The following is a 26,415-nucleotide window of genomic DNA, read 5'->3' as shown; positions in this document are numbered from 1 at the left end:
GAGGTGGGCCTGCAAGGTCAGTGGGCCGGCGGGCCTAGGGTTAAACCCCCAGCGACAGCGAGCCCCTCGCCAGAGCGAGCAGAGGTCTCTCGCCCGCTTGCTGCCGCGCCTCGGGACGAGCAATAACAGGCGCAGGGGAACCAACAAACAACAAACTATTCCTAGATCCACTCTCCCCTCCACCTCCACGCCCACACTCCCTCGCTCTCCTCTGCTCGGCAATGCGGTGAGGACAGGAGCCGCCGAGAGGAGGTCCGCAGCGGAGATGGGGTGCGCGCAGTCGCGGATCGAGAACGAGGAGGCGGTGGCGCGATGCAAGGAGCGCCGCCAGCACATGAAGGCGGCAGTGGCGGCGCGCAACGCCTTCGCCGCCGCGCACTCCGCCTACGCCTTCTCCCTGCGCGACACCGGCGCCGCGCTCTCCGAGTTCGCGCACGGGGAGGGGGTGCCGCCACCGCCGCCCCCACCTCCGTCGGCCGCGGAGCCGAAACCCGCCAGGCTCTCCGCCGCCGCGGCCCCTGCGCCGGCGCCGATTGAGGAGGAAATGCCGCCGCCGCCGCCCATCGACACGATGCTGCCGCCGCCGCCGCCGCTGCCGGAGTTCTCGCCCTCGCCGGGGAAGATCCACCGCTCCATGAGCATGCCCATGCCGCCCAAGGCCGAGGCCCGGGGCCCCGCCGCCATGCTCCACAGCGACTCCATCCGCGAGGAGGACGAGTTAGAAGAAGACGACGAGGACGCCACCGACGACGACGACGACGCGCGTCTCGACGACCGGCGCCGCCGGCTGCGGCACCGACACCAGCCGCCACCCACCTCATCCCCGCCTCCCCCCGAAACCCCCATAACCCCCCAGCCACCCCCTCCGCCACCGCCCCCGCCCCAGCTCGACCCCAAGTCCGGGAGCGTCGACACCTGGGACTACTTCTTCTCCATGGAGGAGGGGATGGCGGCGACCCTCGCCACCGAGGACGACGAGATCGTCCCAGACCCGGAAGACGCCACCTACATCCCCGCCTCCCCACCCCCTCCACCCCGCTCCCCTCCCCCACCTCCTCCTCCCCCACCAGCACCCATACCATCCTCCTACGACGACGAGGACGAACCCCGCACGCCGGAGATGGCCACGCCGCCCCCGACCCTCCCGCCCAAGCACCCCAAGAAGAAGAAGGGCAAGGGCAAGGTGAAGCCGAAAAACAAGGAGTTCCACCACCAGCACACCGAGTCCGCTCCCGTGGTCACGGGCTGGGGCAAGCCCGGCCACGGCAAGGTCGCCCCCGCCGAGGCGGCGGCGCCGCGCGTGGATCTCCTCCGCGTGCTCAAGGAGATCGACGACAGCTTCCTCAGGGCCTCCGAGAGCGCCAAGGAGGTCTCCACCCTGCTCGAGGCCAACCGGATGCACTACCACTCCAACTTCGCCGACAACGCCAAGGGTCAAGGTCAGTCTCCTTCCTAGGTTCTCGATTTTGAATGTCTGTGTTAGGATTAATTTGTGCTTGTTGTTGTGATTTTGTTGTCATAAACATTTTTTGGTTGATCTTTTGCGGTGATGGCGATGTGATGGATTCCTTGGTAGAGAGAGACGTCCAAAACAACAACTGCTGCTACGCAAGTAGATTGAGCTGTCCATGTCCGCACCCCCACTATCCCATTCTCCCAGCCGGTAACATGGCGATGCCCGGCCTGTTCTTCTAGCTGCTACTGCTAGCTACTGTTGGTAAAATTGATCCTTTTGGAACTGGCATAAAAGAGGGTCTCGCCACAATTATTGGTCTGGATGCCATGATTGTTTATTTTGACTGTAGATGTACGGATATATCTCTCTCAATCGTGCTTATATGGGTCAAATGTACCCATTGGATTCAATTTAAACTTTCAAGTGTTCTTCGTATTAGTGTCACAGCTTTGGTAAGGATTCAGTTTGTATAATATGGAAAATGCGCCGACAGTCTATGTTGCCCGGATACGGCGATACGGATACGGATACCGCGATACGGCGATTTTTCAAAAACACGGATACGGGGATACGTTTCTATATATATAATAAACATTACTAAATTACTGGTTTTGCTGAGTTATTACTATATATAGGAGTACCGTGATATAGTTGTTTGCCAAAAAAAGCTTGTCAATTGCAACGGTGCAGCCCTCTTTTTTCCACCTAGCTGTCAAATAACAATTTAGTAAATTGGTAATAGTAAAAATGATGAAAATCTAACTGGAAAGAACATCATGCTTACTTGCTTACAATTACATTGCTAGTTTGCAAATGTTTCCATTTTGACTCCGTTCATCGTGTCCTCTATTTCTCCATATCCCAGACATCAGCACGCTCAAAGAACAACTAAATCACAAAAACAATTTGATAGTAGATACTAGATAGCACATAACTTGATAATCGGACAAGTTCACAAACAATTCCCAACAGTGCAATAGTTCACCCAACAAAGTTCAATAACGAGCTAATAAGAGAGTACGAATTTAGCAGATAGATGACACGACATGACAAAATAACACCACATGACGACTTGGCAAGTTTGAATTTTGAATAATCATTCCGCAACTTCATTCTCCAAGGTCTAGCTCACGTTTGTCTAGCGAGAGCACAGTTTGTTGAAGAAATTCTTCACCGCCATCAAATATATTGTGGGTATCTCCTCCAATATCCCAAGATCGTGTTGGGCCACTTGAATCTGCAGATCTCCTTGAAATAAGACGCAAGTTTTGATGCACATAGACAAGATCTTCAGCACGTCCAGGGTTCAGCCTACAAGAATTAAATGGATACTCAAATTCCAAACTTCCAAGTAGGTGGTAAAAGCAAGAACATAATAATAATAACTTAAATAGAATAGATGACCTGTTTCTTGTTATACTATGTATGTGACCATACATGCTCCAATTTCTTGCACTTTGTCTTCCACCTCCAGCAGCGCTGCCCACATTTGAGTTGCTAGCCATTGCTGACCTGCAAGAAGAGAAAATAACAGGGGATAGTCAGTACAAAATGAATAATCCAAATGAATCAAGGTGTCATGTTTAATCTTTACTAAACTAGATTAGTAGATTGATTCCTCAAATTCCGACAACCAACACAGGTTCCCGGCGGCCCGGACCGGCCACGCCCGCCGCAGCAAGCAAAACCAATCTATGTTGCAGCCAGCAGGAGTGCAGGACCATGAAGAAGCGAGAGATTGAGATGGGAAGAGGAGAAACTAACCTGCTGTCCTGCGATGCAGTGGTGGACGGCGGAGGGATCTGCTTACCGGCGATTGGTCCGGCGGCGCAGCGGCCAGCGATCTATGTCGAGCCCTTCTCTGATCCGGAGGTGAAAGGACGATTATGGTATTTTCGTATCCGTAACGTATCCTAGTGTATCCCTCACGTATCCGATTTATTTTATTAATTTTTTTAACGAAAAATTGGCTGATACGGCTGGGATACGTATCCGGCGCCGTATCCGCGTATCCGATCGTATCCGACCCCTGATACGTGAGTTTGGGGCCGTATCCGTGCAACGTAGCCGACAGTAAAAAAAACTCAGATAGAAGGTCAAGTGATTACCTCCTACAAATTAACAACAGACAAGGCAATGAGAGTGATCTCGGAAACTGGAACTTTTCCTTGTCTAATGCTCAAGAAAGCCTGGTCTTTGTTCTGTCTTGATCTGTTTTTTTTTTTCATATCCAGTAATGTATTTCTAAACAATGAACATCGGATGTATTACCATTGAAGAATCATGAGTGGCATGAACCATTTTTTCTTATGCTTAACACGTCAAATTTGTGTGAACTTTCTAGTTTTTAGTTGGGGATGGAAAAACTATTATACAATACTTTAGCAGTTTAGCATGCAAACATTCAGAATTGAGGACTATTGGTTTGAACTTGCCATTTCAAATCTACATGTTATTGTGTTAGCGATGCATATGTCCTTAGTAATCTGCATAGGACCCTATGTTTGCCCTTTATTAGCTTCACACAAGCGGACATCAATTTTTCTGCGTCCATTGAACACAGTTAGGTCCTGTTTTGCCAGTATTGCCTTCTATAGTTCTGCTACATTAGGAGCACACAGCTGATGCTTTCTTGTTTTCTCTTTACATGTAACATAAGCAACTATGTTAGAGATCCTAATCTAATTGTTTTGTAGAGTTCCTTCAATCCCAGTGCCAAAACTATATGTACGTGTACATGAAAATTGTGACAAGGGCTAGAGATTGTGGGGTTGGATGCTCGTTTGTTGGCAAGCTAAAAAAAATCTCCTTTTCCTTCTGTGCTGAACAGAACTTTGCCCCAGCCTGCATCGAGCCCTTATCGCCATAGCCATTGCCCTTGACCTTGCTGCCATGCTTCACCAGATATGCTGTCCTAACATCCAAATTGAGTCCCATCGGACTGTGCACTGGACTCACTTGAGAGTGAGAAGTAGGGTTGGCTTGGTTCTCTGCTACATCCTTCAGCCTCGTACAGTGGTGGAAAATAGCGAAAAGTGAGGATGTGGAGGGGACATGGGGATCCATGTGACATAATTTTGAGGCGGATGCTGAGGAATTGCTAGGATTAGAGAGGTGGTTTTATCTGCTTCTGAGAGAGATATAATACAAATTTGAGTCTCAATGTTTTTAATACAAATTTGACCTAAGCGAAGAGACAATAAGGAAAAACAATTTTGATGTTCTGAAATATGTCACCACTGTCACTAGAATTGACTAAACTAGGTGGCAATGTATGCGGATTTAAACTATATCTGTTCTCAGTTAGTTTCATGCACACATTTCTGTACATGCTGATTAATTTTTCAAAGCGTTATACTGAATAGGAGTGCTTAAATTGTTTCAGTGGAATGCACATAACTTGGTTTGATTAACAATGACACTATTAGCTTGTCCATTGTTGGTATTTCATGAGCTCTTAAGATACCTTGCCAATTGGAAGTCATTCTAATGTGACAAAGTTTTCTGCAATATCTTTTCTGGAATTATTAAAGCGATTTTAATAGCTATTTATCGAACTATTTTTTAATTGTGGTTGCTATATTTGACAGGACATATTGATCATTCTGCTAGAGTTATGCAAATAATAACATGGAATAGATCCTTCAGCGGCTTGCAAAATGGTGATGATGGGAAGGATGATTTTGAAAATGATCCATCGGAGACTCTGGCAACCGTCGTAGATAAAATTTTAGCCTGGGAGAAAAAGCTGTATGATGAAGTGAAGGTGCATGTCATTCCTGTAGTCCATCATGACTGTCTTTTGCTTATTACTGATTTGAACTTATTAATTCTGATATTCTAATTAGTTTATGAAGATTCTGAATTTCTACTGAAAGAAAACACTTTTGGAAGCTGAGATGATTCTTATTATGTTCTTCCTTTAGAGACAAAATAACTGCCATCTTCTACATCAAATAGCACCCATTATTCCACATGGACAAACATACATAATTCTCTCTGGTAAAGTCTGCATAACTAGATGGTAGTTATTTTTGAAGAAAGACATTCTGATTTTTGTGCGCTTTAGTCTATACCATAGTAGGAAATGGATATACCAGAGATGTTGATTTGGCAGTTTGCTGATTTTTTTATAGTCTTCATTTGCCAAGTTACCAAGTACAAACATATGTTGGGGTAGCACTGATCATGTTACTATTAACATATTATATACTGATGGGACATTGAAACTTTTTTTACATGTCTACCTTGTGTTACGTGCAATTTACACTTGCTATAATGTGATTGTTTTTTTAGTAGAAGTCTACGCTGTCTTGTTTTTTTTTTGGCAAATGAAGCCTATACTATTTGAAACATAATGTTGTTAATTTTCTTTCTGTAGCAATTGTTTTGATAATGACATGGACCAGGTGAAGTTGGCTGAAAATCCTAGTTTTCCTGGTATTGATGCCCATTTTTGTTTGAACTAGCATAGAAACACCTTAGAACTGGGGTTAGTTAGGTTACATGTGTTTAAACACAACAAATGTTGCAATAACAACACATCAAATTTGGCAATAACCCAGCAGTTGGTCCGAGAAATCTTTTCTGAATGGAAACAGGCTTGAACTACAAATCAGCTAAAGATCAATCAAGTACTGCGTCAATTCATATTGTTCATGTTAAATTTTGTTCCCATTTCTTACCTGCCACCCTCTTATACAGCTTATATGTCTCAATTACACAGGCTGGTGAGATTATGAAGCTTGAGTATCAGCGGAAGGTTGCTTTGTTAAATAGACAAAAGAAAAACAATGCTGGTATTGATGTTCTGGAGAAAACTAAAGCTGCTGTAACCCATTTGCATACAAGATACATAGTTGATATGCAATCAATGGATTCAACTGTGTCAGAGATTCAGCATCTCCGTGATAATCAACTTTATCAAAAACTTTTGGATCTTGCTGACAGGTAAAACCAGATGAACATTGCTTCTTTGCTGCGCATCAGCATTTAGAACCATAATAGATTGATCTACCAACTTGGTCCCTTGCCCACCTTATCATTGTCAATTCTGCTATACCGCTTCACGCATTGTTGAAAAGTGCACCTAAAGGATGTTATCTTCTATAACCTTTCCCTATTCAGTACTACAGACAGTGAGTATAGTTGATCTATAGCTGGGGCATCAGCAGTACTTCCGTGTGTAGTATAGTTATAATATTTGTCATCACCGACTTGATTTTATATAGTTTATTTTCTTGTAATAAGCTGAATAACGAGGTCTTGTTACATACAATACAAAACTCAAATTCTTATTTGGTACTGTCTTCTCAGGATGGCAAAAATGTGGGAAGACATGCACATCCATCATGCAAACCAGCTGAAAACTGTGTTGGATCTCAAGGCAGCTGACATTTCTGATTCCAATATTGAAACAAGTGCACATCACCACAGCCACACCCGCCAGCTGCGTGATATTGTAGAGAAGTGGACCGCAAATTTTAGTGATCTCATGAGCCATCAGAAGGAGTACATAAATGCTCTCTACAGCTGGTTAAAATTGAACCTTATACCTATAGAGAGCAGCTTAAAGGAGAAAGTAGCATCGCCACCAAGGATGCAGCAGCCTCCTGTTAAAGCTCTTCTCCAATCATGGAATGAGCAACTAGCCAAGCTACCTGATGATCTTGCCAGACATGCCATCATTAGCTTTCGGGCAGTCCTGGACACCATATTAAGTGTCCAAGATGAGGAGTTGAAACAGAAGGAGAACTGTAACCAACTTCACAAGGAATATGTGCGGAAAGCTCGGGCGTTCGAGGACTGGTATCACAAGCATGGACAGCGCAGAACTTTTGATGATCCAGAGAGCGGCGAGGGGACGAGCCAAAAGGATGCAATTTCGGAGAAGAGATTTGCTGTAGAGAGCCTGAAAAGCAAGCTGGACGATGAGGTTGAAGTCCATAATAAGTTGTCAAAGCAAGTCAGGGAGAAATCTCTTTCGATCCTGAAAGCACACCTGCCAGAGCTGTTCCGTGCCCTGACTGACTTCTCTAGTGCTTCTTTCGGTATGCACTCACAGCTAAGATTGATGTCACTCATGCAGGATCAGGGTAGTCATAACTAGCTCAAGAACATGTACAGGAGTTAGGGTCCTAGTAACAATCTCTCTTGAAATGTTGTAACGTTTGTATTGTCCTCCCTAGCCTTTTTGCGGTATGTATGTGTAGTAGATTTTTAGATGAGAACAGTTAAGCGTGGTGGCTGTTTTGTTATTTGAATTGTCATGGGGAATGAGCTTCCAGAATCATTATGGTGCTGAACGACTCATTTAAGTGGCATGTGAAAGGCGGAACCCTTAATCTCTGCCAATTCGTTGTTGACATATTATCCTAAGTTCGCTGGGCACATGGCCGGTTGGAGGTAAATTCAGTCTCCAGTATACTATTGCCAGATTTCAACGAAATACTACATCCACTTCAAAATAAGTGTACTAAATATAGATGTATCTAGATGCATGTTAATACGGGTATGAATGACGATATATGGAAGAGAGTTGGGTAGCACCGATTGAAGAGAAGTTGGTCCAACATCGTCTCAGATGGTTTGGACATATCAAACGGAGGCCTCCGGAAGCGCCAGTGTATAGCGGACGGATAAAGCGTGCTGAGAATGTTAAGAGGGGTCGTGATAGATCAAACTTGATATGGGAGGAGTCCGTTAAGAGAGACCTAAATGTTTGGAATATCGACAAAGATTTAGTCATAGACAGGGGTGCGTGGAAGTTAGCTATCCACGTTCCAGAACCATGACTTAGCTTCGAGATCTTATGGGTTTCAATTCTAGCCTAACCCAACTTATTTGGGACTGAGAGCATCTCCAGCCGCGTCCTCAAAGCGTCCCCAAAGCAATTTGGGCCGCGTCGGACCAAAAATCTGTTCCAGCCGCGTCCCCCAAAGCCTAATTTTGTCCGGCGCGCCTCGATACGGTGTCCGGCGCCCCGAGCCCGTCCCCGTCCCACAGGGGACGCTCCAGGCACGCCGACACAACGAAAAGCGAGGCGGGCTCCCACATGTCGGCGACTATTTGCATAAACCGTTGGTTCGCGCCTTTTTCTCGTCGCTCCTTCCTTCCCGCGCCTCCCACCCCTCCCCCGCCGCTGGATTTCCCGGCCGTTTAGACGTCTGATCTCTGCTGAGAGTCGGCACCGTCGTCGCGGCTGGGGCTCCCGCCGGTCGTGCCGCTGCCGCCGCTTCGCCAGCGCGTCCCAGAACGCGCCGTCAAATCCGCCCCACCTCCGCGCACACAAGGTGCTCGACGACTTGCCAGGTAGGCGCGATTGGCCGATGCTCGTTGCGTCGTCTGCCTCGGCGCAATTTTAACCATTGATTTTGCTTTAGCCATGGACAGCGACGATGAGATGCTTGCCCTGCTGCTGGAGGACGAGCAAGCCTTCGACGACGACCTGCGGGAGCATTTGCTGATCATCGCGTCCCTCCAGGACATGGTTGTAGCTGAGGCGGAGAAGAGGAAGAGGCCGCGCCGCGGAGGATCAAGGCGGGGGAGAAGGAAGTCCAAGCCCCGGCAGAGGATGGAGGGGCATACCATGCTGCACAACGACTACTTTGCAGACGGTGCAACACATGAAGACAATTTTCGGCGCCGGTACAGGATGAGCAAGGGTCTGTTCATGAATATCCTCCACGGCGTTCGAGAGTTCAACCCCTACTTCAAGCTCAAGCACAACGCTGTAGGCGTTGTCGGGTTCTCGTCCATTCAGAAGTGCACCGCCGCCATGAGGATGCTTGCATACGGAGCACCTGCCGATACACAGGACGACTACCTTCGCATGAGTGAGTCTACTGCCATTGAGCGCATGTCATTCTTTATTGACTGAACCTTGTGATACTTTGCATGCTTATTTAGAAGCTATATATAATAAACTCCAAATTTCAAGTTAGTTTTATCACCTTTATGCTCGGGACGAGCATAGATTAAGCTTGGGGATTTTGATGCATGTAAAATGCATACATGAACTTTTTTCCTTTATCATATTGAATTCCCACATATTTGCAACATATATGATGTTAATAACATGTTTTACATTGATTTATGGGGATTTACCAATGATCCCCTTTATTTGGTTTATAACTCCGGAGAACATGAAAACCCCGTTTTGCATACTTTTCACTTTCAGAGACCTATACGGAGTCACATTGACATGTGATTTTTGAAGCGTCACTTTTTCATCGGGAGAATCACCCTAGATATTTGGAGGAGGCCTGGATGGTCCTGAGGCCCAAAAGACATCAGGTGGCGCGCCCAAACATGTAGGGCGCGCCACCCGAGATCTTTCGACCGTCGATCGTCCAATTGACCTGATTCTTTCGCCCACCGATGTATTTTGACATAAAATCACTATATATATGGTTCCGAAGAGTTCTCGGGAGGAGAGCGCCGCAGAAGACGGAAACAGGAAACAGAGGCCTGCAGCAGAGAAGATTGGAGGGGCAAACTCCACCAGGATCACCGCCGGAGGGATGTCCACCTTCTCCAACGTCTTCATCATCATCACCATGATCAAGGGAGAGTAGTCACCTCTGTACTACGGGTTTGTGGCAGTAGCTTGATCTATTTCTCTCATGTTCTTCATAGTGCTTTGTGCCATATGAGCTGTCCTACATGATTATGGCCATATTTTTAATACCTATGTGGTGGATCCTTATTCTATGATATTGTGCTATGAGATTTGATTGTATTATGTGCAAGATGTATTCATAGATGCATATTATGTATCCCATTCTTACCTATATGTTCTGATCCAATAGCTATGCAAGAGCGTGTGTGGGGTGATGTGTGATGGAGTAGCACGGTTTTAGTGATTAAATAGTGACAACAAATTCATGATATTGATGATTTTGCCTTTTTTTTGCTATCTCATGTGACAAAAGTGATGATCTTGTTTGTTCAATGTAGTATATTTGATATTCAAACATCATGTCAAAATATTTATGGCTATGCTCTATTAATTCTCAATACAAGATTACATGGAGTTTTGCCTTTCTTGTGAAGTATAAGAGAGATGTGTTGCATCATCTCTATGTTAGGACGTGATGCCCATATGAATGTGTATCTTTCACATGTTATTATTTTGAATCTTCATATCTCATTGATGAGTTAATATTTGCCCACTACAACTTAAAAGAGAGAATAATCAAGTGAACCCATGAATTTCGGTCCACTTTTTATCATAAGAAACACCGTATATTGCTTTACCTTGTTTTCTATTTGCCGCACCATTTTAATCCAAAAATACAAAAATATTTACTTTTCTTATTTGCATCTGAAACACCAAAAACACTCAACCTCTTTACAGTTTTTTACTTAGTTACTTTATTTCTAGTTCTACTCGCTTTATTTTTACTTGTGTTTTATTTACTTACACAAAACTTTATGCTTGACAACCGCACGGCGGAGTTGGGAACACAAGGCTTTTATTTTACTTTGTAGGATCGCTAGAAGAAAAGTGAAGAGAATACTCTTTGCTCAGTTCCCCGAGAGTTCGATATAAACTCTTGAGTCACCATTGTGGAGAAAAGACTTTGCTGACACAACACTATGCACTTGGAGTCCCGACACCAGCAGGGAGCGATAGACTGCAAGATCCATGGGTGGATTGGCTGGAGGACAGGAGATGCAAGCTAGATCTAGTCAAAGGAAGGTGGAAGGAAAAAAGAAAGAAGGGGGAATACGGCATATCACCGGTCGCCACGGAGGCAAGATCGAACAACAAAATCAACTAATTCCATCATGTTCGTGTACAACTGAATCGATCAAGCAGTTTGCTTGATAGGTAGTTCACCAGTTCATGTCTTTCTTCGTCCGCTTGGCGGGCAGGGCGGACGGTCAGACAAGGACGACATACATCCTTAGATTTGTAGATATTTAATTGGTAAGTTTTTACAAGCTAGATATGCCTTAATTATTTTGTACTAACAAATTGAGTATTCCTCAAATGATCATCATACCCTTAATTACGAAAAAGCATGGAGCAATCTTAACCGTGAATATGTGTAAGTTTAAAGAGGGGGTTTACCGAAGCACAAGCCCAGCTAATAAAGACATCGATTCAATCATTTGTTCAATCTTCTCTGGATTCTCTGTTTTCTACTCTCAACACTTACTAGTGTATCACATATTGATACGCATATATAGGGGCCTTATGTACTCGCACTTCCCAAAACTTGCTAACCTCATAGGCTCGACGTCTATACATATATACATGTACACATGGTCTCAACTCTTTAAGGCCGGACAGGACTACGGACACGTACGGACGTACGACTAAGGATCAGTACTCTGCTGCCATGCAGACGCATCTGTAGTGCACGAAGACCCGCTTTGTATTATCCAGACAATGGGGCGCGCACGACAGTGCTTGCTGTTTGTTCTCCCAGCAAAGCTATTTTTTACCCCGTTCCACACCTGCAACCATGCGACACAGGTTTAAACTAGAACGTTTGGTTGAAATATTCTATGTGATAAATTACTCTCGCGGTAAAATTCCCCTAAATTAAGGAAGCGGGATAAAGTTTCAGTTTATATATGTATATGGCCCTTTTTTGAGTTCTATAGACTGTCATGGGTCTGGTCTGTTGTAAGGGATATCACATCTCTTTCTGATTTTATTCTGAAATATTTAGTAGCAGTTAGCATCTTCAGATGAAAATGGCAGTGAGCAATCGTGTTGTTAAATTCTATTATTGCACATCGGTCGTATCTTGAGTGAAAAGCATGTCTTGTTTTCAGAGCTAAAACAGAGCACCCACAGTTTTTTTTTTTTGACAGAACCTCCCACAGTTGACAGTGCACCCAAGGCTCGGGAGTTAGTGGAAATTTTTCTGACGCTTCAACTCAAGAACCAACAAATCATCACAAATTAACATTTCATACATTCAGTAGATGAATGGTGTACTGTTACATCCTAAGCGAGTCATTTTAATGGCAGGTGCAGCATTGGTCGGAGACTTCAGCGTTCGCTTCAGCGTACCAAGATGCATTTGCAGAGAGAGAGAGAGAGAGACAGAGAGAGAGAGAGAGAGAGAGAGCAGCAAATTAGTACGAAGGACTCTGCATACTTACGAATTTTGCAGCCGCGGATGAGGAGGACGATGCAGGCCACGATGATGCAGAGCTTGGCCTTCTGCTGCTGCGCCGCCTGCTGCATATTCTCCAGCTTCTTCCAGCCCATCGAAGATAGAGAGAGTGGGGGAACCTCAGCCGCCTCCGCTCGCTGGTCGCTTGCGAACTCCGAGCCCGCGGGACAACAGAGCGATTATAAAGGACCTGGCTGCTCTGTCTGGACGCGTACGATGGGGACATGGCCGGTGGCTTGTGCATTTTGTCGTTGTAGGCAAGCAATTTGTGGTGCCGCATTGGTGACGATGACCTTGAGAAATCGCATGCCAAACCTGGGGTGTCATGTGGGCAGACAATGCTATATATGGAGACCAAGGACTAAGTTATGTTGCAGAACCAACGTGATCAGCCGTACTACACTACTAGGCGATGGAGCAGGATCAGCAGGTGATGGAAGCTGTTTGGTGATTGCAACGAGACCTTGGCCTGGGGCAGCTGGACTGCTGGGGGTTGCTCATCGTGGCGACGTTGCCAGCCCAGGGACCGTACGCGACACAGGGAACGCCGACGTTGCGCGCCAGGACACCGTAAGCGACACAGTACACGGCGACGTTGCGCGTCCCAAGGCCATGCGCGACACAGGAGCCACCAGTTCGCTCCTGCTACGATCCTTTCTCGGCGCAACACTGTCTCTCGTCTCTAGAATTTTCCCGGGAACTCCCAGCATGGCATGAATATTGAGATCGTATGGTGTCACACCCTATTGAGCAACCCAAATGTTAGGAGTTCATGTTAGTAGTTTTCAAAAAAAAATATGTCTTTTCATATATTTGGTAGCTTTTTTTTCGAAATGGGGAATGAAACCCCGGTTTCTGCATCATGATGATGCACACGGCCTTTTATTAAAATCATTCAAGAGTACAAGTTTATAACATCTCAGCCATCGCCCATAGTTGATGCAAGAATCAACCAGCGAAAGAAACAAAGTGAAAATGGACTACACATCATTGTAGCCATCTATTGTGCCGCCAGCCAGTCTGGCACAAGATATCCTGAGCGACCATCTGGAGCCGTGTGCATCCAGTAGCCATAGCATCCCGCTGATCCACCGGTGAAAGAAGAGCCCACAGCTGAACCCAGTGTGACACCATATGGATAACCTGTAAGAAGTGAAAAGAAGGTTTTTTGTTAAAAATAATATCGTACCTCGCCCTCCATATAGACCAACATAAGGCAGAAACCCCAATACGGATAAATGCCCTAGAATGTCTATCAACTCCATTTAACCAATTACCAAACAAATTCGTAATATTGGTTGGAGGTGGAAGATCAAAAGTAAAAATAACCGTGCGCCAAAGTACTTTAGCTAAAAGACAAGTGATAAACAAGTGTTCAATAGTCTCCTGATCACCACAAAAAAACACATTTTGTACACCCATTCCATCGTCCTTTAGCTAAATTATCCTTAGTTAGCAGCACCTTATTACTCAAGAACCACATAAATATTTTTATCTTAAGGGGGATTTTAACTTTCCATAGGTGCTTTCCATATATTTGGTAGCTGTACTTCATGAATCATGAAAACGGAATCTTTTGAACCATTTGTTTTGTTGTATAGACTTCCTTTTGCGCCTTAAAAAATTTAGACCTTAAGAGACCTCCCAATTATGTTACACTTCATGAGTATCTTTCCAAACAAAGTAGATTATGTGATATGTCCTTAAGATACTTGTAAATTAACTGTGTATTGGAGACTTGGCTGAATATATGTTCAAGGTAGGTTAGCCCTGCCTCTACCAATACATGTGTCAGGGAATAACTGTCTTATGACACGTGCAATCTACCTCACACCCGCTCACCTGTAATTTACTTATTATTATTGGTATTTTTATTTCCACAAACTTTATATTTTTCAAACATTGTTTAATAAATAAAAAGGTATATTATAAATATGGAAGTTCATGTTTTAAAAATAAATGTTCTCGTATTTTTTAAAATTCATATACCGAATATTTACTTGTATTTTAAAAACATAATGTTATATAAGAGTATAATTATTCAAGGAAGAATATTTAAAATTACAAGAACAAATGTTAATTTAATTCAAAGGCCAAGTTCATATATTTTCTAAACAAATAGAAGGGAAATAGTTTCTTAAAAAATAAAGATGATTTTAATAATAGTAGAAAGCAAACTAGAATTGGATTAAAGAGAGTGGATTTTATCCGAATCTCAAAGCACAATGAACAGTGAAGGAAGCACCCACACCTATGCTTGTAAGAATAAAAGTATTTCTGTTAAATAAAAACGAAAGATAAAGGTAAAATTAATAAAATAGAATACAAAAGGGTAAGAAGAAGGACAAATTGTAAAATATAAATAAAAGGAGAAAAATGTGCTCAACTTTGTTGGGCCGGCCCATAGGCCAGAAGAATCAGCTGTTGTGTTCTATGACATTGTCAACCGAACCTAGCTAGTTTGTTTTGGCATAAACGGAATGTAGTGATTGTGCAAATGTTGAATGATCGTGTAGTCTAATAGTGGGTTAAAAATGTTGTAACAGCTTCATTCATATACTTCATGGTCTTTATTTACCCAATCATACATACAAACACATACATTCTGACACCAAATTTCCTCCTTTTCAAAAAGGAAGCTTTTTACAGGGCTCTTACTCACATGTATGTAAATATGCAAATTAAAGCTTCATATCGTTTCACACTATTTGGACATGTTTTTCTTCTCGTTCTTGTTCCATGAAACATAGCCTCTATGCCAAATGATCCGACGACAATGCTCTCGGTATTGTCCTCTTTCGTCTCTGGTTTGAGGCGTTCTCTCTAAGGGGAAGCCGAGATGTAGGGACAACGTTAACATCAAATCGCCAATGAAGCAGCATGATGATCGAAACTTGAAAGTTCAATCTATGTATCCAGTAATTCCACGGTTGTTACCGATAGTGTCCACTAGCCAAAAGGGGAGATGACGGCGGTGCTTTTGCCGATATATATTAGCGGTTTCATGCCATGCCTATTTCTTTTTCCTATCCCTTTTGTGACCTGCAGTCATAAATTGAAGTCTTTAGTTCGATAATCAAACATAAATTGAATTAATAATTTCGTAACTAATGCGCGGGTGACCGTGTTCGTGCATAGACCAAACTGTAATGCATAGACCAAACTGTAATGCATAGACCAAAGTTTAGCTTTCTAAGAGAGCTTATATTTCAAAACTGAGGTAATACATCAGTGGAACATCGACAATTCCCCAATCCAGAAGACACTGAACACTACGGAGAGATTGACTGAAGAATGAAGACCTACGCTTGCATGTGGATACGCCAGCTCTAGCTGGAGTACCTGAGTACGTATTTGTACGCCTGCGTGGTAAGCACGTACGCTTTTGTTGTTTGCTTCTGCAGGAGCAGCCGCAGACGAGCAGGGCGATGCAGGCCACGATGATGTAGAGCCTCCCCTTGTGCTGCTGCGCCGCGCTCTGCACCCTCTCGAGCTTGTTCTTTCTCGGATTCTCCTTGTTGGGCTTCTTCCCCATGGCTAGTGAAGAGCTTCTTCCGGCCGCGCTTGCAAGAACTACGCAGGTTCGGCCCCGAAAACTTATAGGGGGCGGATCAGATCAAGAACAGGGCGATAAAAGTTCTTCTCGTCGTCGATTATCCATCGCGTTGTCGCATCGGCTGCCCTGCCGAAGGGACAAGGCGATTAGCTGCAGGACATGTCCACCTCCAACAGCTGCTAATTATGCTTACACTGCCTTGGTACCGATCTGTGAAGAGAGGGAGAGCCGATGCATCCAATTAATTTACAGATGCAATGGTCGAACTCGTTGGGAAACTTACCCATTACGGAGACGTGGTGTGCCCGAGAGCCGATGATTCCAATTAATTTACAGAAGCAATGGTCAAAACTCGTTGGCAAATAATGGTAAGCTTCCCATGGCGACGGCGTGGCGTGCGTGTGAGCCGTTGGGACGATTGCCGCGCGCTGACAGAGACTGGCTGGAGCTGGTCAGCCGGACATCGACAAGGTTTTATGCCCCCAAAAAGTTTGAAATAAATTTCCTACGTGCTTTGTGGCAGCGAATATTGATTTGCTCCATTTTAGACGCAAGGCTTGAAATGAGCCCGGTGTTAAATTAACGAAACCCACAAGGCCTCAATGGATAATAGTTACAACTTACCCACAGACTGGGGCTGCCAGTTCTATATAAGAACAGAACAACAGAAGACCACAACGGGTAAGACATGCAAGCAAAAACTAAATGAAGCGAGCTCCTCGGCAGTGCCCACCATGAAAGGTTGACGGAATCCTGCAGACTAGCACAAGACATCGGATACCAAACAAATGGGAAGAGAGATTCACCCAGGTTCGAGGCCCTCGATAAGGTAAAACCCTTACTTCATGCTTGTCTGATCTTGATTTACCGAATATATCAGGCTAGAATGGGGTAGTCGATAGGCTGCTATGGTCGACTCGCCGGGAGGCAATGATTCTAAGGTTTGCGCACTATGTTGTGGTGGTTCTACGTATTGTTGTTCTGATGTTCGGCAGTCCCTCTCATGGCCTTTATATAGCAGGCCATGTCCAGAGGGTCCTATCCGAACTCGAGTAGGATACATTGGGATCTAATCTAATATTTCCTTTATCGACTTCTTACCTTGTTCATCAAGAGTTCGTCTCTTGGTAGGTCTCCTCCATTGCAATCGGCGTACGAGCCCACCTTGGTCTCGGACAATCTTCATGGGTCCCTAGTTGGCCAAGAGAGGTAGACTAATGTTGGGTACCCGAAGGGTAATGCCCACATCGGTAGCCCCCGAGTGACTGGCCGAAGCAAAGCTTCGGGCAGGGACTATAGTTGCCTTCATCTGAATATCTTTATCAGTCGAAGAAAATTGAATCTTCTCGTTTACTATGAGGTCAAAATTGCTTGATATTGGGTGCGCGTGTGGGACAACCGGCAACCGGGGTGCCACGTCCCTCGAGTTGCGGTAGGCCCCGAGTTAACAATCGCTCTGGGAGGAAACTCCAGAGCGAGGCTCCGCGAGGGTTGAGCCCTTGTGGAACCTCGGATGTCCCTCTAGAAGGAGCCCTTGTGAAACCTTGGATGCTCCTCCCGCGGGCCGGCACCGAAAGGATGTCATAGGATTCCTTTCCGGACCACCGGGTAAACTAAGAGAGCATGGTATGCGTCGTGGCTGAGCTCAACAAGCTCCATCCCGAGGAGGAGAGGTGTAGTTTCCTCTCTGGTGATTAAAGCGGGCTCGACGAGGACCAGGAGACCAAGGCCCTGTCTTTGCCACTTTGGTGCAAGACGGGGTGGTCGGCACAAGCCGCCAGAAGAGGCGTCATAGAAGACATCAGCATATGCCCTAGACCGGCACTTTAATCGGCCCTGGACTATGTCCATCTTGTAAAGGGCGGGTAGTTTCCCGCCCACAGTTTGGAGATGTGGAAACCCTTCCCCCTCAAGATATTTCGAGGGGAAGAGGACCAACTCATCTATAAAAGGGCTAGCCTTGCTAGCATAGAAGGGGACGATCTGGAGCGATCACAAACCCTAGATATATGTACGGTCATCTTCCTCACTGTGACCTGCAATACATACACTAAGGCATGATGTAGGGGTTTTACCTTTCCGAGGGCCCTGAACCTGTGTAACTACCATGCCACTCTCTGCAGTGCTCGACGCGGTGAGGCGACGACGTGATATTGAGTCCCCTGTTCGAACCTTTCAGGTTCGGTGATACCCGTGGTCTTACTCGGACACGAATCTCCTGCATTTGGCGCGCCAGGTAGGGGACTCAATCTGTCGTCGTTCTTCTCCGTCAGCTTCGTCAGCATGACCGGGCAAGTGGAAACTCCTGACGAGCACGCGCGTCACCGTGCGGCCGAACGCGCTCGCCCCGAGCCTGTTCGCCGTCGTGCTCCTCCCGCCCCAAGCCCGCAAGACGTGGCACCCTGGGGGCTCCTCAGCCGCCCGAGAATGTCGCTCCTGAGGAGCCGGAGTCAGAGAAGTGGAGAGAGGACGAGGAAGGTTCGTCTTTCCACCCGTCGGGGGAGCCGCAACCTCCTTGTTGTGGGTATACTTTATGGGTGTATCAACAGCATGGCCTAGATCTGGCAAGCCCGGGTGGCCCATAGACGGTGATGGTGGCATGTGGCCCATCGGGCGGCCCAGTTGCTGTAGATCAAGATGGATGAAGTCGAACCCAGGTAACAGGAGCCGGATCATAACCGCCCTATGAAGGTAGTCGGATTTGTGAAGGCCTATGGAGTATCCGGATCCAATACGGCGCATAAGGAAAGGTGGATCCTTGATGTGCACAGCAATGTAATATTCCGTAGTTAGGCATCTTGTATTCCGGCTAGGACTCTCCATATAACCCTAGATCCGGGCGTCTTTATAACCCGGATCCTGGGAGCCCTAGAGGCATGACCACAACTCATTGTAACTACACGAAAGCGCTCAGATAATTCCAGACAAGCAGCAGTAGGCCCTGTCCTCGAGCAGGTGTTCCGAAGCTGGGTAAATCGCGTACCACCATCCCGAGGACTCTCCACCCAATGGCCCCTACTTCTTCTTCCCCTCGTGAGCATCCCTCCTCCGAGGTACCGTCGAATAGGCAAAGACAGTTGGCGCCCACCGTGGGGCCAGCGGCGTCAGGAGGCCGGAACCGGGAGGGTTCCGCCATGGGAAGCTACGACAAATCCATCATTGTGGGGCGTGTTCTTTACGCCGGAAACTTTCCGATCGTCTCCCAGGACGAGTGCTGGATTCTGGCTAGGACATCCCCATCAAGCTCTCCATCGTCCCAATCGGGGGCATTCACATCTTCATCGGCGAGACCGTCGATTCCGACGGAAACGCCCTGGTAAGTCACGCTAACGCGACCACCGCTGAGCTGGACGCAGTCGCGAAGATCCGATCCGAGACGCATGAACTTCCCAAGGAAGATTAAGCCTTAGATCTGGAAATTTCAAAACCCACCCAATCCGCCCCTGAGCAGGAAATTACGGTGGAAGACCAATGCAGATCCTCCTGGGTCTCCCAGGTGTTAGAGAAGCAAAGGTGTCACTTCGTGCACTTCCTCGCACATACCGCAGGAACCGTCCCTCCTCGGGAAGGAGCCGGACCCATGCAGGTTGAGGCTACCGGAGACAACGACGCCCCGGATCAGCAGGAGGCTGCCGGAGACAGCGACGTTCCGGATCAGCAAGAGGATGCCGGAGACAAGGAGGAATCAATCCTGGGTAACTTAAGCCCAACCTCAGACGATGCTACCACCTTGGACACTGAGGAGTACAATCGCCTCACGAAGGAGCTAGAAGGTGACGAGGAAGCTGAAGTATAATCCGCTCCGCCTAAGCAGGTGATATCTACGGGTGCTTCTATTCTTGTAGACAGTGTTGGGCCTGCAAGAGCAGAGGTTTGTAGAACAGCAGCAAGTTTCCCTTAAGTGGATCACCCAAGGTTTATCGAACTCAGGGAGGAAGAGGTCAAAGATATCCCTCTCATGCAACCCTGCAACCACAAAGCAAGAAGTCTCTTGTGTCCCCAACACACCTAATAGGTGCACTAGTTCGACGAAGAGATAGTGAAATACAGGTGGTATGAATAAATCTGAGCAGTAGCAACGGCACCAGAAAAGTGCTTTGCTGTCCAGGAATGGTGTGTGGTTGATGGTGGTAATATTGCAGGAAGTATAGATGCAAGAAAACAAGTAAACAAACAGCGATAGCGATATTTAGGAACAAGGCCTAGGGATCATACTTTCACTAGTGGACACTCTCAACATTGATCACATAACAGAATAAATAGATAGATGCTAGACTCTACACCCTCTTGTTGGATGATGAACACCACTAACTGTGTAGGATTACACGAACCCTCAATGCCGGAGTTAACAAGCTCCACAATATTCGATGTTCATATTTAAATAACCTTAGAGTGCATGACAGATCAACATAACCAAACCAAGTACTAACATAGCATGCACAATGTCACCTTCACGCTACGAAAGGAGGCATAGATCACATCAATACCATTATAGTAGTTAACTTCATAATCTACAAGAGATCACAATCATAGCCTACGCCAAGTACTACACGATGCACACACTGTCACCATTACACCGTGCAGGAGGAATAAACTACTTCAATAACATCACTAGAGTAGCACACGGATAAATTGTGATACAAAACACATTGCAATCATAAAGAGATATAAATAAGCACTTCACTATGCCATTCATAACGGTGAATAAGTATTCTGTGAAATATAGCCTAAGAGACCCACACGGTGCACACACTCGTCACCTTTACACACGTGGGACAAGGAGTCTCCGGAGATCACATAAGTAAAATCCACTTGACTAGCATAATGACATCTAGATCACAAGCATCATCATATGAATCTCAATCATGTAAGGTAGCTCATGAGATTATTGTATTGAAGTACATAGGAGAGAGATGAACCACATAGCTACCGGTACAGCCCTTAGCCTCGATGGAGAACTACTCCCTCCTCATGGGAGACAAGCAGCGTTGATGGAGATGGCGGTGGTGTCGATGGAGGAGCCTTCCGGGGCACTTCCCCGTCCCGGCGGCGTGCCGGAACAGAGACTCCTGTCCCCCAGATCTTGGCTTCGCGATGGCGGCGGCTCTGGAAGGTTTTCTCTGGTTTCGTCGAACGTGGTAGGGGTTTCGCGACGGAGACCTTAAGTAGGCGGAAGGGCAGCCTCGGAGGGGTCCTGGTGGGACCACACACTAGGCCGGCGCGGCCAGGGCTTGGGCCGCGCCGCCTATTGTGTCCCCACCTCGTGGCCCCACTTCTTTCCCCTTCGGTCTTCCGGAAGCTTCGTGAAAGAATAGGACCCCGGGCGTTGATTTCGTCCGATTCCGAGAATATTTCCTTACTAGGATTTCGAAACCAAAAACAGCAGAAAACGAGAACCGGCACTTCGGCATCTCGTCAATAGGTTAGTTCCGGAAAACGCATAAATATGACATAAAGTATGCATAAAACATGTAGATATCATCAATAATGTGGCATGGAACATAAGAAATTATCGATACGTCGGAGACGTATCAGCATCCCCAAGCTTAGTTCTCGCTCGTCCCGAGCAGTGTAAACGATAACAAAGATAATTTCGGAGTGACATGCCATCATAATCTTGATCATACTATTGTAAGCATATGTAATGAATGCAGCGATCAAAACAATGGTAAATGACATGAGTAAACAAATGAATCATAAAGCAAAGACTTTTCATGAATAGTACTTTCAAGACAAGCATCAATAAGTCTTGCATAAGAGTTAACTCATAAAGCAATAAATTCATAGTAAAGGCATTGAAGCAACACAATGGAAGATTAAGTTTCAGCGGTTGCTTTCAACTTGTAACATGTATATCTCAATGATAGTTTGTCAATGCAAAGCAATATAACAAGTGCAATATGCAAGTATGTAGGAATCAATGCACAGTTCACACAAGTGTTTGCTTCTTGAGGTGGAGAGAGATAGGTGAGCTGACTCAACATAAAAGTAAAAGAAAGGTCCTTCAAAGAGGAAAGCATGGATTGCTATATTTGTGCTAGAGCTTTTATTTTGAAAACATGAAACAATTTTGTCAACGGTAGTAATAAAGCATATGTGTTATGTAAATTATATCTTACAAGTTGCAAGCCTCATGCATAGTATACTAATAGTGCCCGCACCTTGTCCTAATTAGCTCTGGATCACCGGGATTATCATCGCAATACACATGTTTTAACCAAGTGTCACAAAGGGGTACCTCTATGCCGCCCGTACAAAGGTCTAAGGAGAAAGCTCGCATTGGATTTCTCGCTTTTGATTATTCTCAACTTAGACATCCATACCGGGACAACATAGACAACGGATAATGGACTCCTCTTTAATGCATAAGCATGTAGCAACAATTAATGTTCTCATATGAGATTGAGGATATATGTCCAAGACCGAAACTTCCACCATGGATCATGGCTTTAGTTAGCGGCCCAATGTTCTTCTCTAACATTATGCATGCTCTAACCATTAAATGAGTGGTAAATCTCCCTTACTTCAGACAAGACGGACATGCATAGCAACTCACATGATATTCAACAAAGAGTAATTGATGGCGTCCCCAGGAACATGGTTATCGCACAACAAGCAACTTAATAAGAGATAAAGTGCATAAGTACATATTCAATACCACAATAGTTTTAAGCTATTTGTCCCATGAGCTATATATTGCAAAGGTAAAGAATGGAAATTTTAAAGGTAGCACTCAAGCAATTTACTTTGGAATGGCGGAGAAATACCATGTAGTAGGTAGGTATGGTGGACACAAATGGCATAGTGGTTGGCTCAAGGATTTTGGATGCATGAGAAGTATTCCCTCTCGATACAAGGCTTAGGCTAGCAAGGTTATTTGAAACAAACACAAGGATGAACCGGTGCAGCAAAACTCACATAAAAGACATATTGTAAACATTATAAGACTCTACACCGTCTTCCTTGTTGTTCAAACTCTTTACTAGAAATTATCTAGACCTTAGAGAGACCAATTATGCAAACCAAATTTTAGCAAGCTCTATGTATTTCTTCATTAATGGGTGCAAAGTATATGATGCAAGAGCTTAAACATGAGCACAACAATTGCCAAGTATCAAATTATCCAAGACATTTTATCAATTACCACATGCAACATTTTCTGTTTCCAACCATATAACAATTAACGAAGCAGTTTCAACCTTCGCCATGAACATTAAAAGCTAAGAACACATGTGTTCATATGAACCAACGGAGCGTGTCTCTCTCCCACACAAGCATGATGGATCATATTTTATTCAAACAAAAATAAAAACAAACAGACGCTCCAAGTAAAGTACATAAGATGTGACCGAATAAAAATATAGTTTCAAGAGAAGTGACCTGATAAGTTGTCGATGAAGAAGGGGATGCCTTGGGCATCCCCAAGCTTAGATGCTTGAGTCTTCTTGAAATATGCAGGGATGAACCACGGGGCATCCCCAAGCTTAGACTCTTCACTCTTCTTGATCATAGTATATCATCCTCCTCTCTTGACCCTTGAAAACTTCCTTCACACCAAACTCGAAACAAACTCATTAGAGGGTTAGTGCATAATCAAAAATTCACATGTTCAGAGGTGACACAATCATTCTTAACACTTCCGGACATTGCTCAAAGCTACTGGAAGGTAATGGAACAAAGAAATCCATCCAACACAAAGAAAAGAGGCAATGCGAAATAAAAGGCAGAATCTGTCAAAACAGAACAGTCCGTAAAGACGAATTTTATTGAGGCACCAGACTTGCTCAGATGAAAATGCCCAAATTGAATGAAATTTGCGTACATATCTGAGGATCACTCACGTCAATTGGCATCATTTTCTGAGTTACCTACAGAGAATTAGGCCCAGATTCGTGACAAAGAAGAAATCTGTTTTTGTGCAGTAATCCAAATCTAGTATGAACCTTACTATCAAAGACTTTACTTGGCACAACAAATGCAATAAAATAAGATAAGGAGAGGTTGATACAGTAGTAACAACTTCCAAGACACAAATATAAAACAAAATTGCTGTAGTAAAATAAACACATGGGTTATCTCCCAAGAAGTGCTTTCTTTATAGCCATTAAGATGGGCTCAGCAGTTTTAATGATGCACTCGCGAGAAATAAGAGTTGAAGCAAAAGAGAGCATCAAGAGGCAAATTCAAAACAAATTTAAGTCTAACATGCTTCCTATGCATAGGAATCTTGTAAATAAACAAGTTCATGAAGAGCAAAGTAACAAGCATAGGAAGATAAAACAAGTGTAGCTTCAAAAATTTCAGCACATAGAGAGGCATTTTAGTAACATGAAAATTTCTACAACCATATTTTCCTCTCTCATAATAACTTTCAGTAGCATCATGAGCAAACTCAACAATATAACTATCACATAAAGCATTCTTATCATGAGTCTCATGCATAAAATTATTACTCTCCACATAGGCATAGTCAATTTTATTAGTAATAGTGGGAGCAAATTCGACAAAGTAGCTATCATTATTATTTTCATCATCAAATATAGGAGGCATATTGTAATCATAATCAAATTTATCCTCCATAACAGGCGGTACTAAAAGACTACTATTATTATAATCATCATAAATAGGAGGCAAAATATCATCAAAGAAAATTTTCTCCTCAATGCTTGGGGGACTGAAAAGATCATGAAAACCAGCTTCCCCAAGCTTAGAACTTTCTATATCATTATCAACAATGGTGTTCAAAGTGTTCATACTAATATGTTCCATGGGTTTTTTATCAAACCATCCATGTCTTAAATCAGGAAATAGAATAAGAAGCTCATTGTTGTCCATTATGCCAAACTAGAGTAAACAAGAAACAAAAAGATGCAATTGCAGGATCTAAAGGAAATAGCTTCGAGCACACACACGACGGCAACAGAAGAGTACTTTACCTGAGACTGGAGTATGAGTGCCTTTTACCTTTCCTCCCCGGCAACGGCGCCAGAAAAGTGCTTGATGTCTACGGGTGCTTCTATTCTTGTAGACAGTGTTGGGCCTCCAAGAGCAGAGGTTTGTAGAACAAGCAAGCAAGTTTCCCTTAAGTGGATCACCCAAGGTTTATCGAACTCGGGGAGGAAGAGGTCAAAGATATCCCTCTCATGCAACCCCGCAACCACAAAGCAAGAAGTCTCTTGTGTCCCAAACACACCTAATAGGTGCACTAGTTCGGCGAAGAGATAGTGAAATACAGGTGGTATGAATAAATGTGAGCAAGTAGCAACGACACCGTAAAAGTGCTTTGTCTGTCCAGGACTGGTGTGTGGTTGATGGTGGTAATATTGCAGGAAGTATAGATGCAAGAAAACAAGAAACAAACAAGCGATAGCGATATTTAGGAACAAGGCCTAGGGATCATACTTTCACTAGTGGACACTCTCAACATTGATCATATAACGGAATAAATAGATAGATGCTAGACTCTACACCCTCTTGTTGGATGATGAACACCACTAATCGTGTAGGATTACATGAACCCTCAATGCCGGAGTTAACAAGCTCCACAATATTCGATGTTCATATTTAAATAACCTTAGAGTGCATGACAAATCAACATAACCAAACCAAGTACTAACATAGCATGCACACTGTCACCTTCATGCTACGAAAGGAGGCATAGATCACATCAATACCATTATAGCAATAGTTAACTTCATAATCTACAAGAGATCACAATCATAGCCTACGCCAAGTACTACACGATGCACACACTGTCACCATTACACCGTGCAGGAGGAATAAACTACTTTAATAACATCACTAGAGTAGCACACAGATAAATTGTGATACAAAACACATTGCAATCATAAAGAGATATAAATAAGCACTTCACTATGCCATTCATAACAGTGAATAAGTATTCTGTGATATATAGCCTAAGAGACCCACACGGTGCACACACTGTCACCTTTACACACGTGGGACAAGGAGTCTCCGGAGATCACATAAGTAAAATCCACGTGACTAGCATAATGACATCTAGATTACAAGCATCATCATATGAATCTCAATCATGTAAGGCAGCTCATGAGATTATTGTATTGAAGTACATAGGAGAGAGATGAACCACATAGCTACCGGTACAGCCCTTAGCCTCGATGGAGAACTACTCCCTCCTCATGGGAGACAGGAGCGTTGATGGAGATGGCGGTGGTGTCGATGGAGGAGCCTTCCGGGGCCACTACCCCGTCCCGGCGGCGTGCCGGAACAGAGACTCCTGTCCC

The 26,415-nt window shown here is 44.8% G+C and overlaps 1 protein-coding gene across 1 annotated transcript; it reads left to right on the top strand.

The window, feature by feature from the left end:
- The first annotated feature begins 265 nt into the window (after positions 1–265).
- On the top strand, positions 266–7,688 carry LOC124649622 (protein ALTERED PHOSPHATE STARVATION RESPONSE 1-like). Its single transcript, XM_047189220.1, has 4 exons — positions 266–1,433; positions 5,047–5,222; positions 6,183–6,406; positions 6,773–7,688. Exons 1-4 carry the CDS (start codon positions 266–268, stop codon positions 7,563–7,565), a joined length of 2,361 nt encoding a protein of 786 aa, XP_047045176.1. The 3' UTR covers positions 7,566–7,688.
- Positions 7,689–26,415: the final 18,727 nt, after the last annotated feature.

Source organism: Lolium rigidum, chromosome 4 (genome assembly GCF_022539505.1).
Source record: "Lolium rigidum isolate FL_2022 chromosome 4, APGP_CSIRO_Lrig_0.1, whole genome shotgun sequence".
In the NCBI taxonomy this organism is placed as follows: Eukaryota; Viridiplantae; Streptophyta; class Magnoliopsida; order Poales; family Poaceae; genus Lolium; species Lolium rigidum.
The sequence above is the reverse complement of the archived record's forward strand: the minus strand, read 5'-3'. Positions and strand labels throughout refer to the sequence as shown.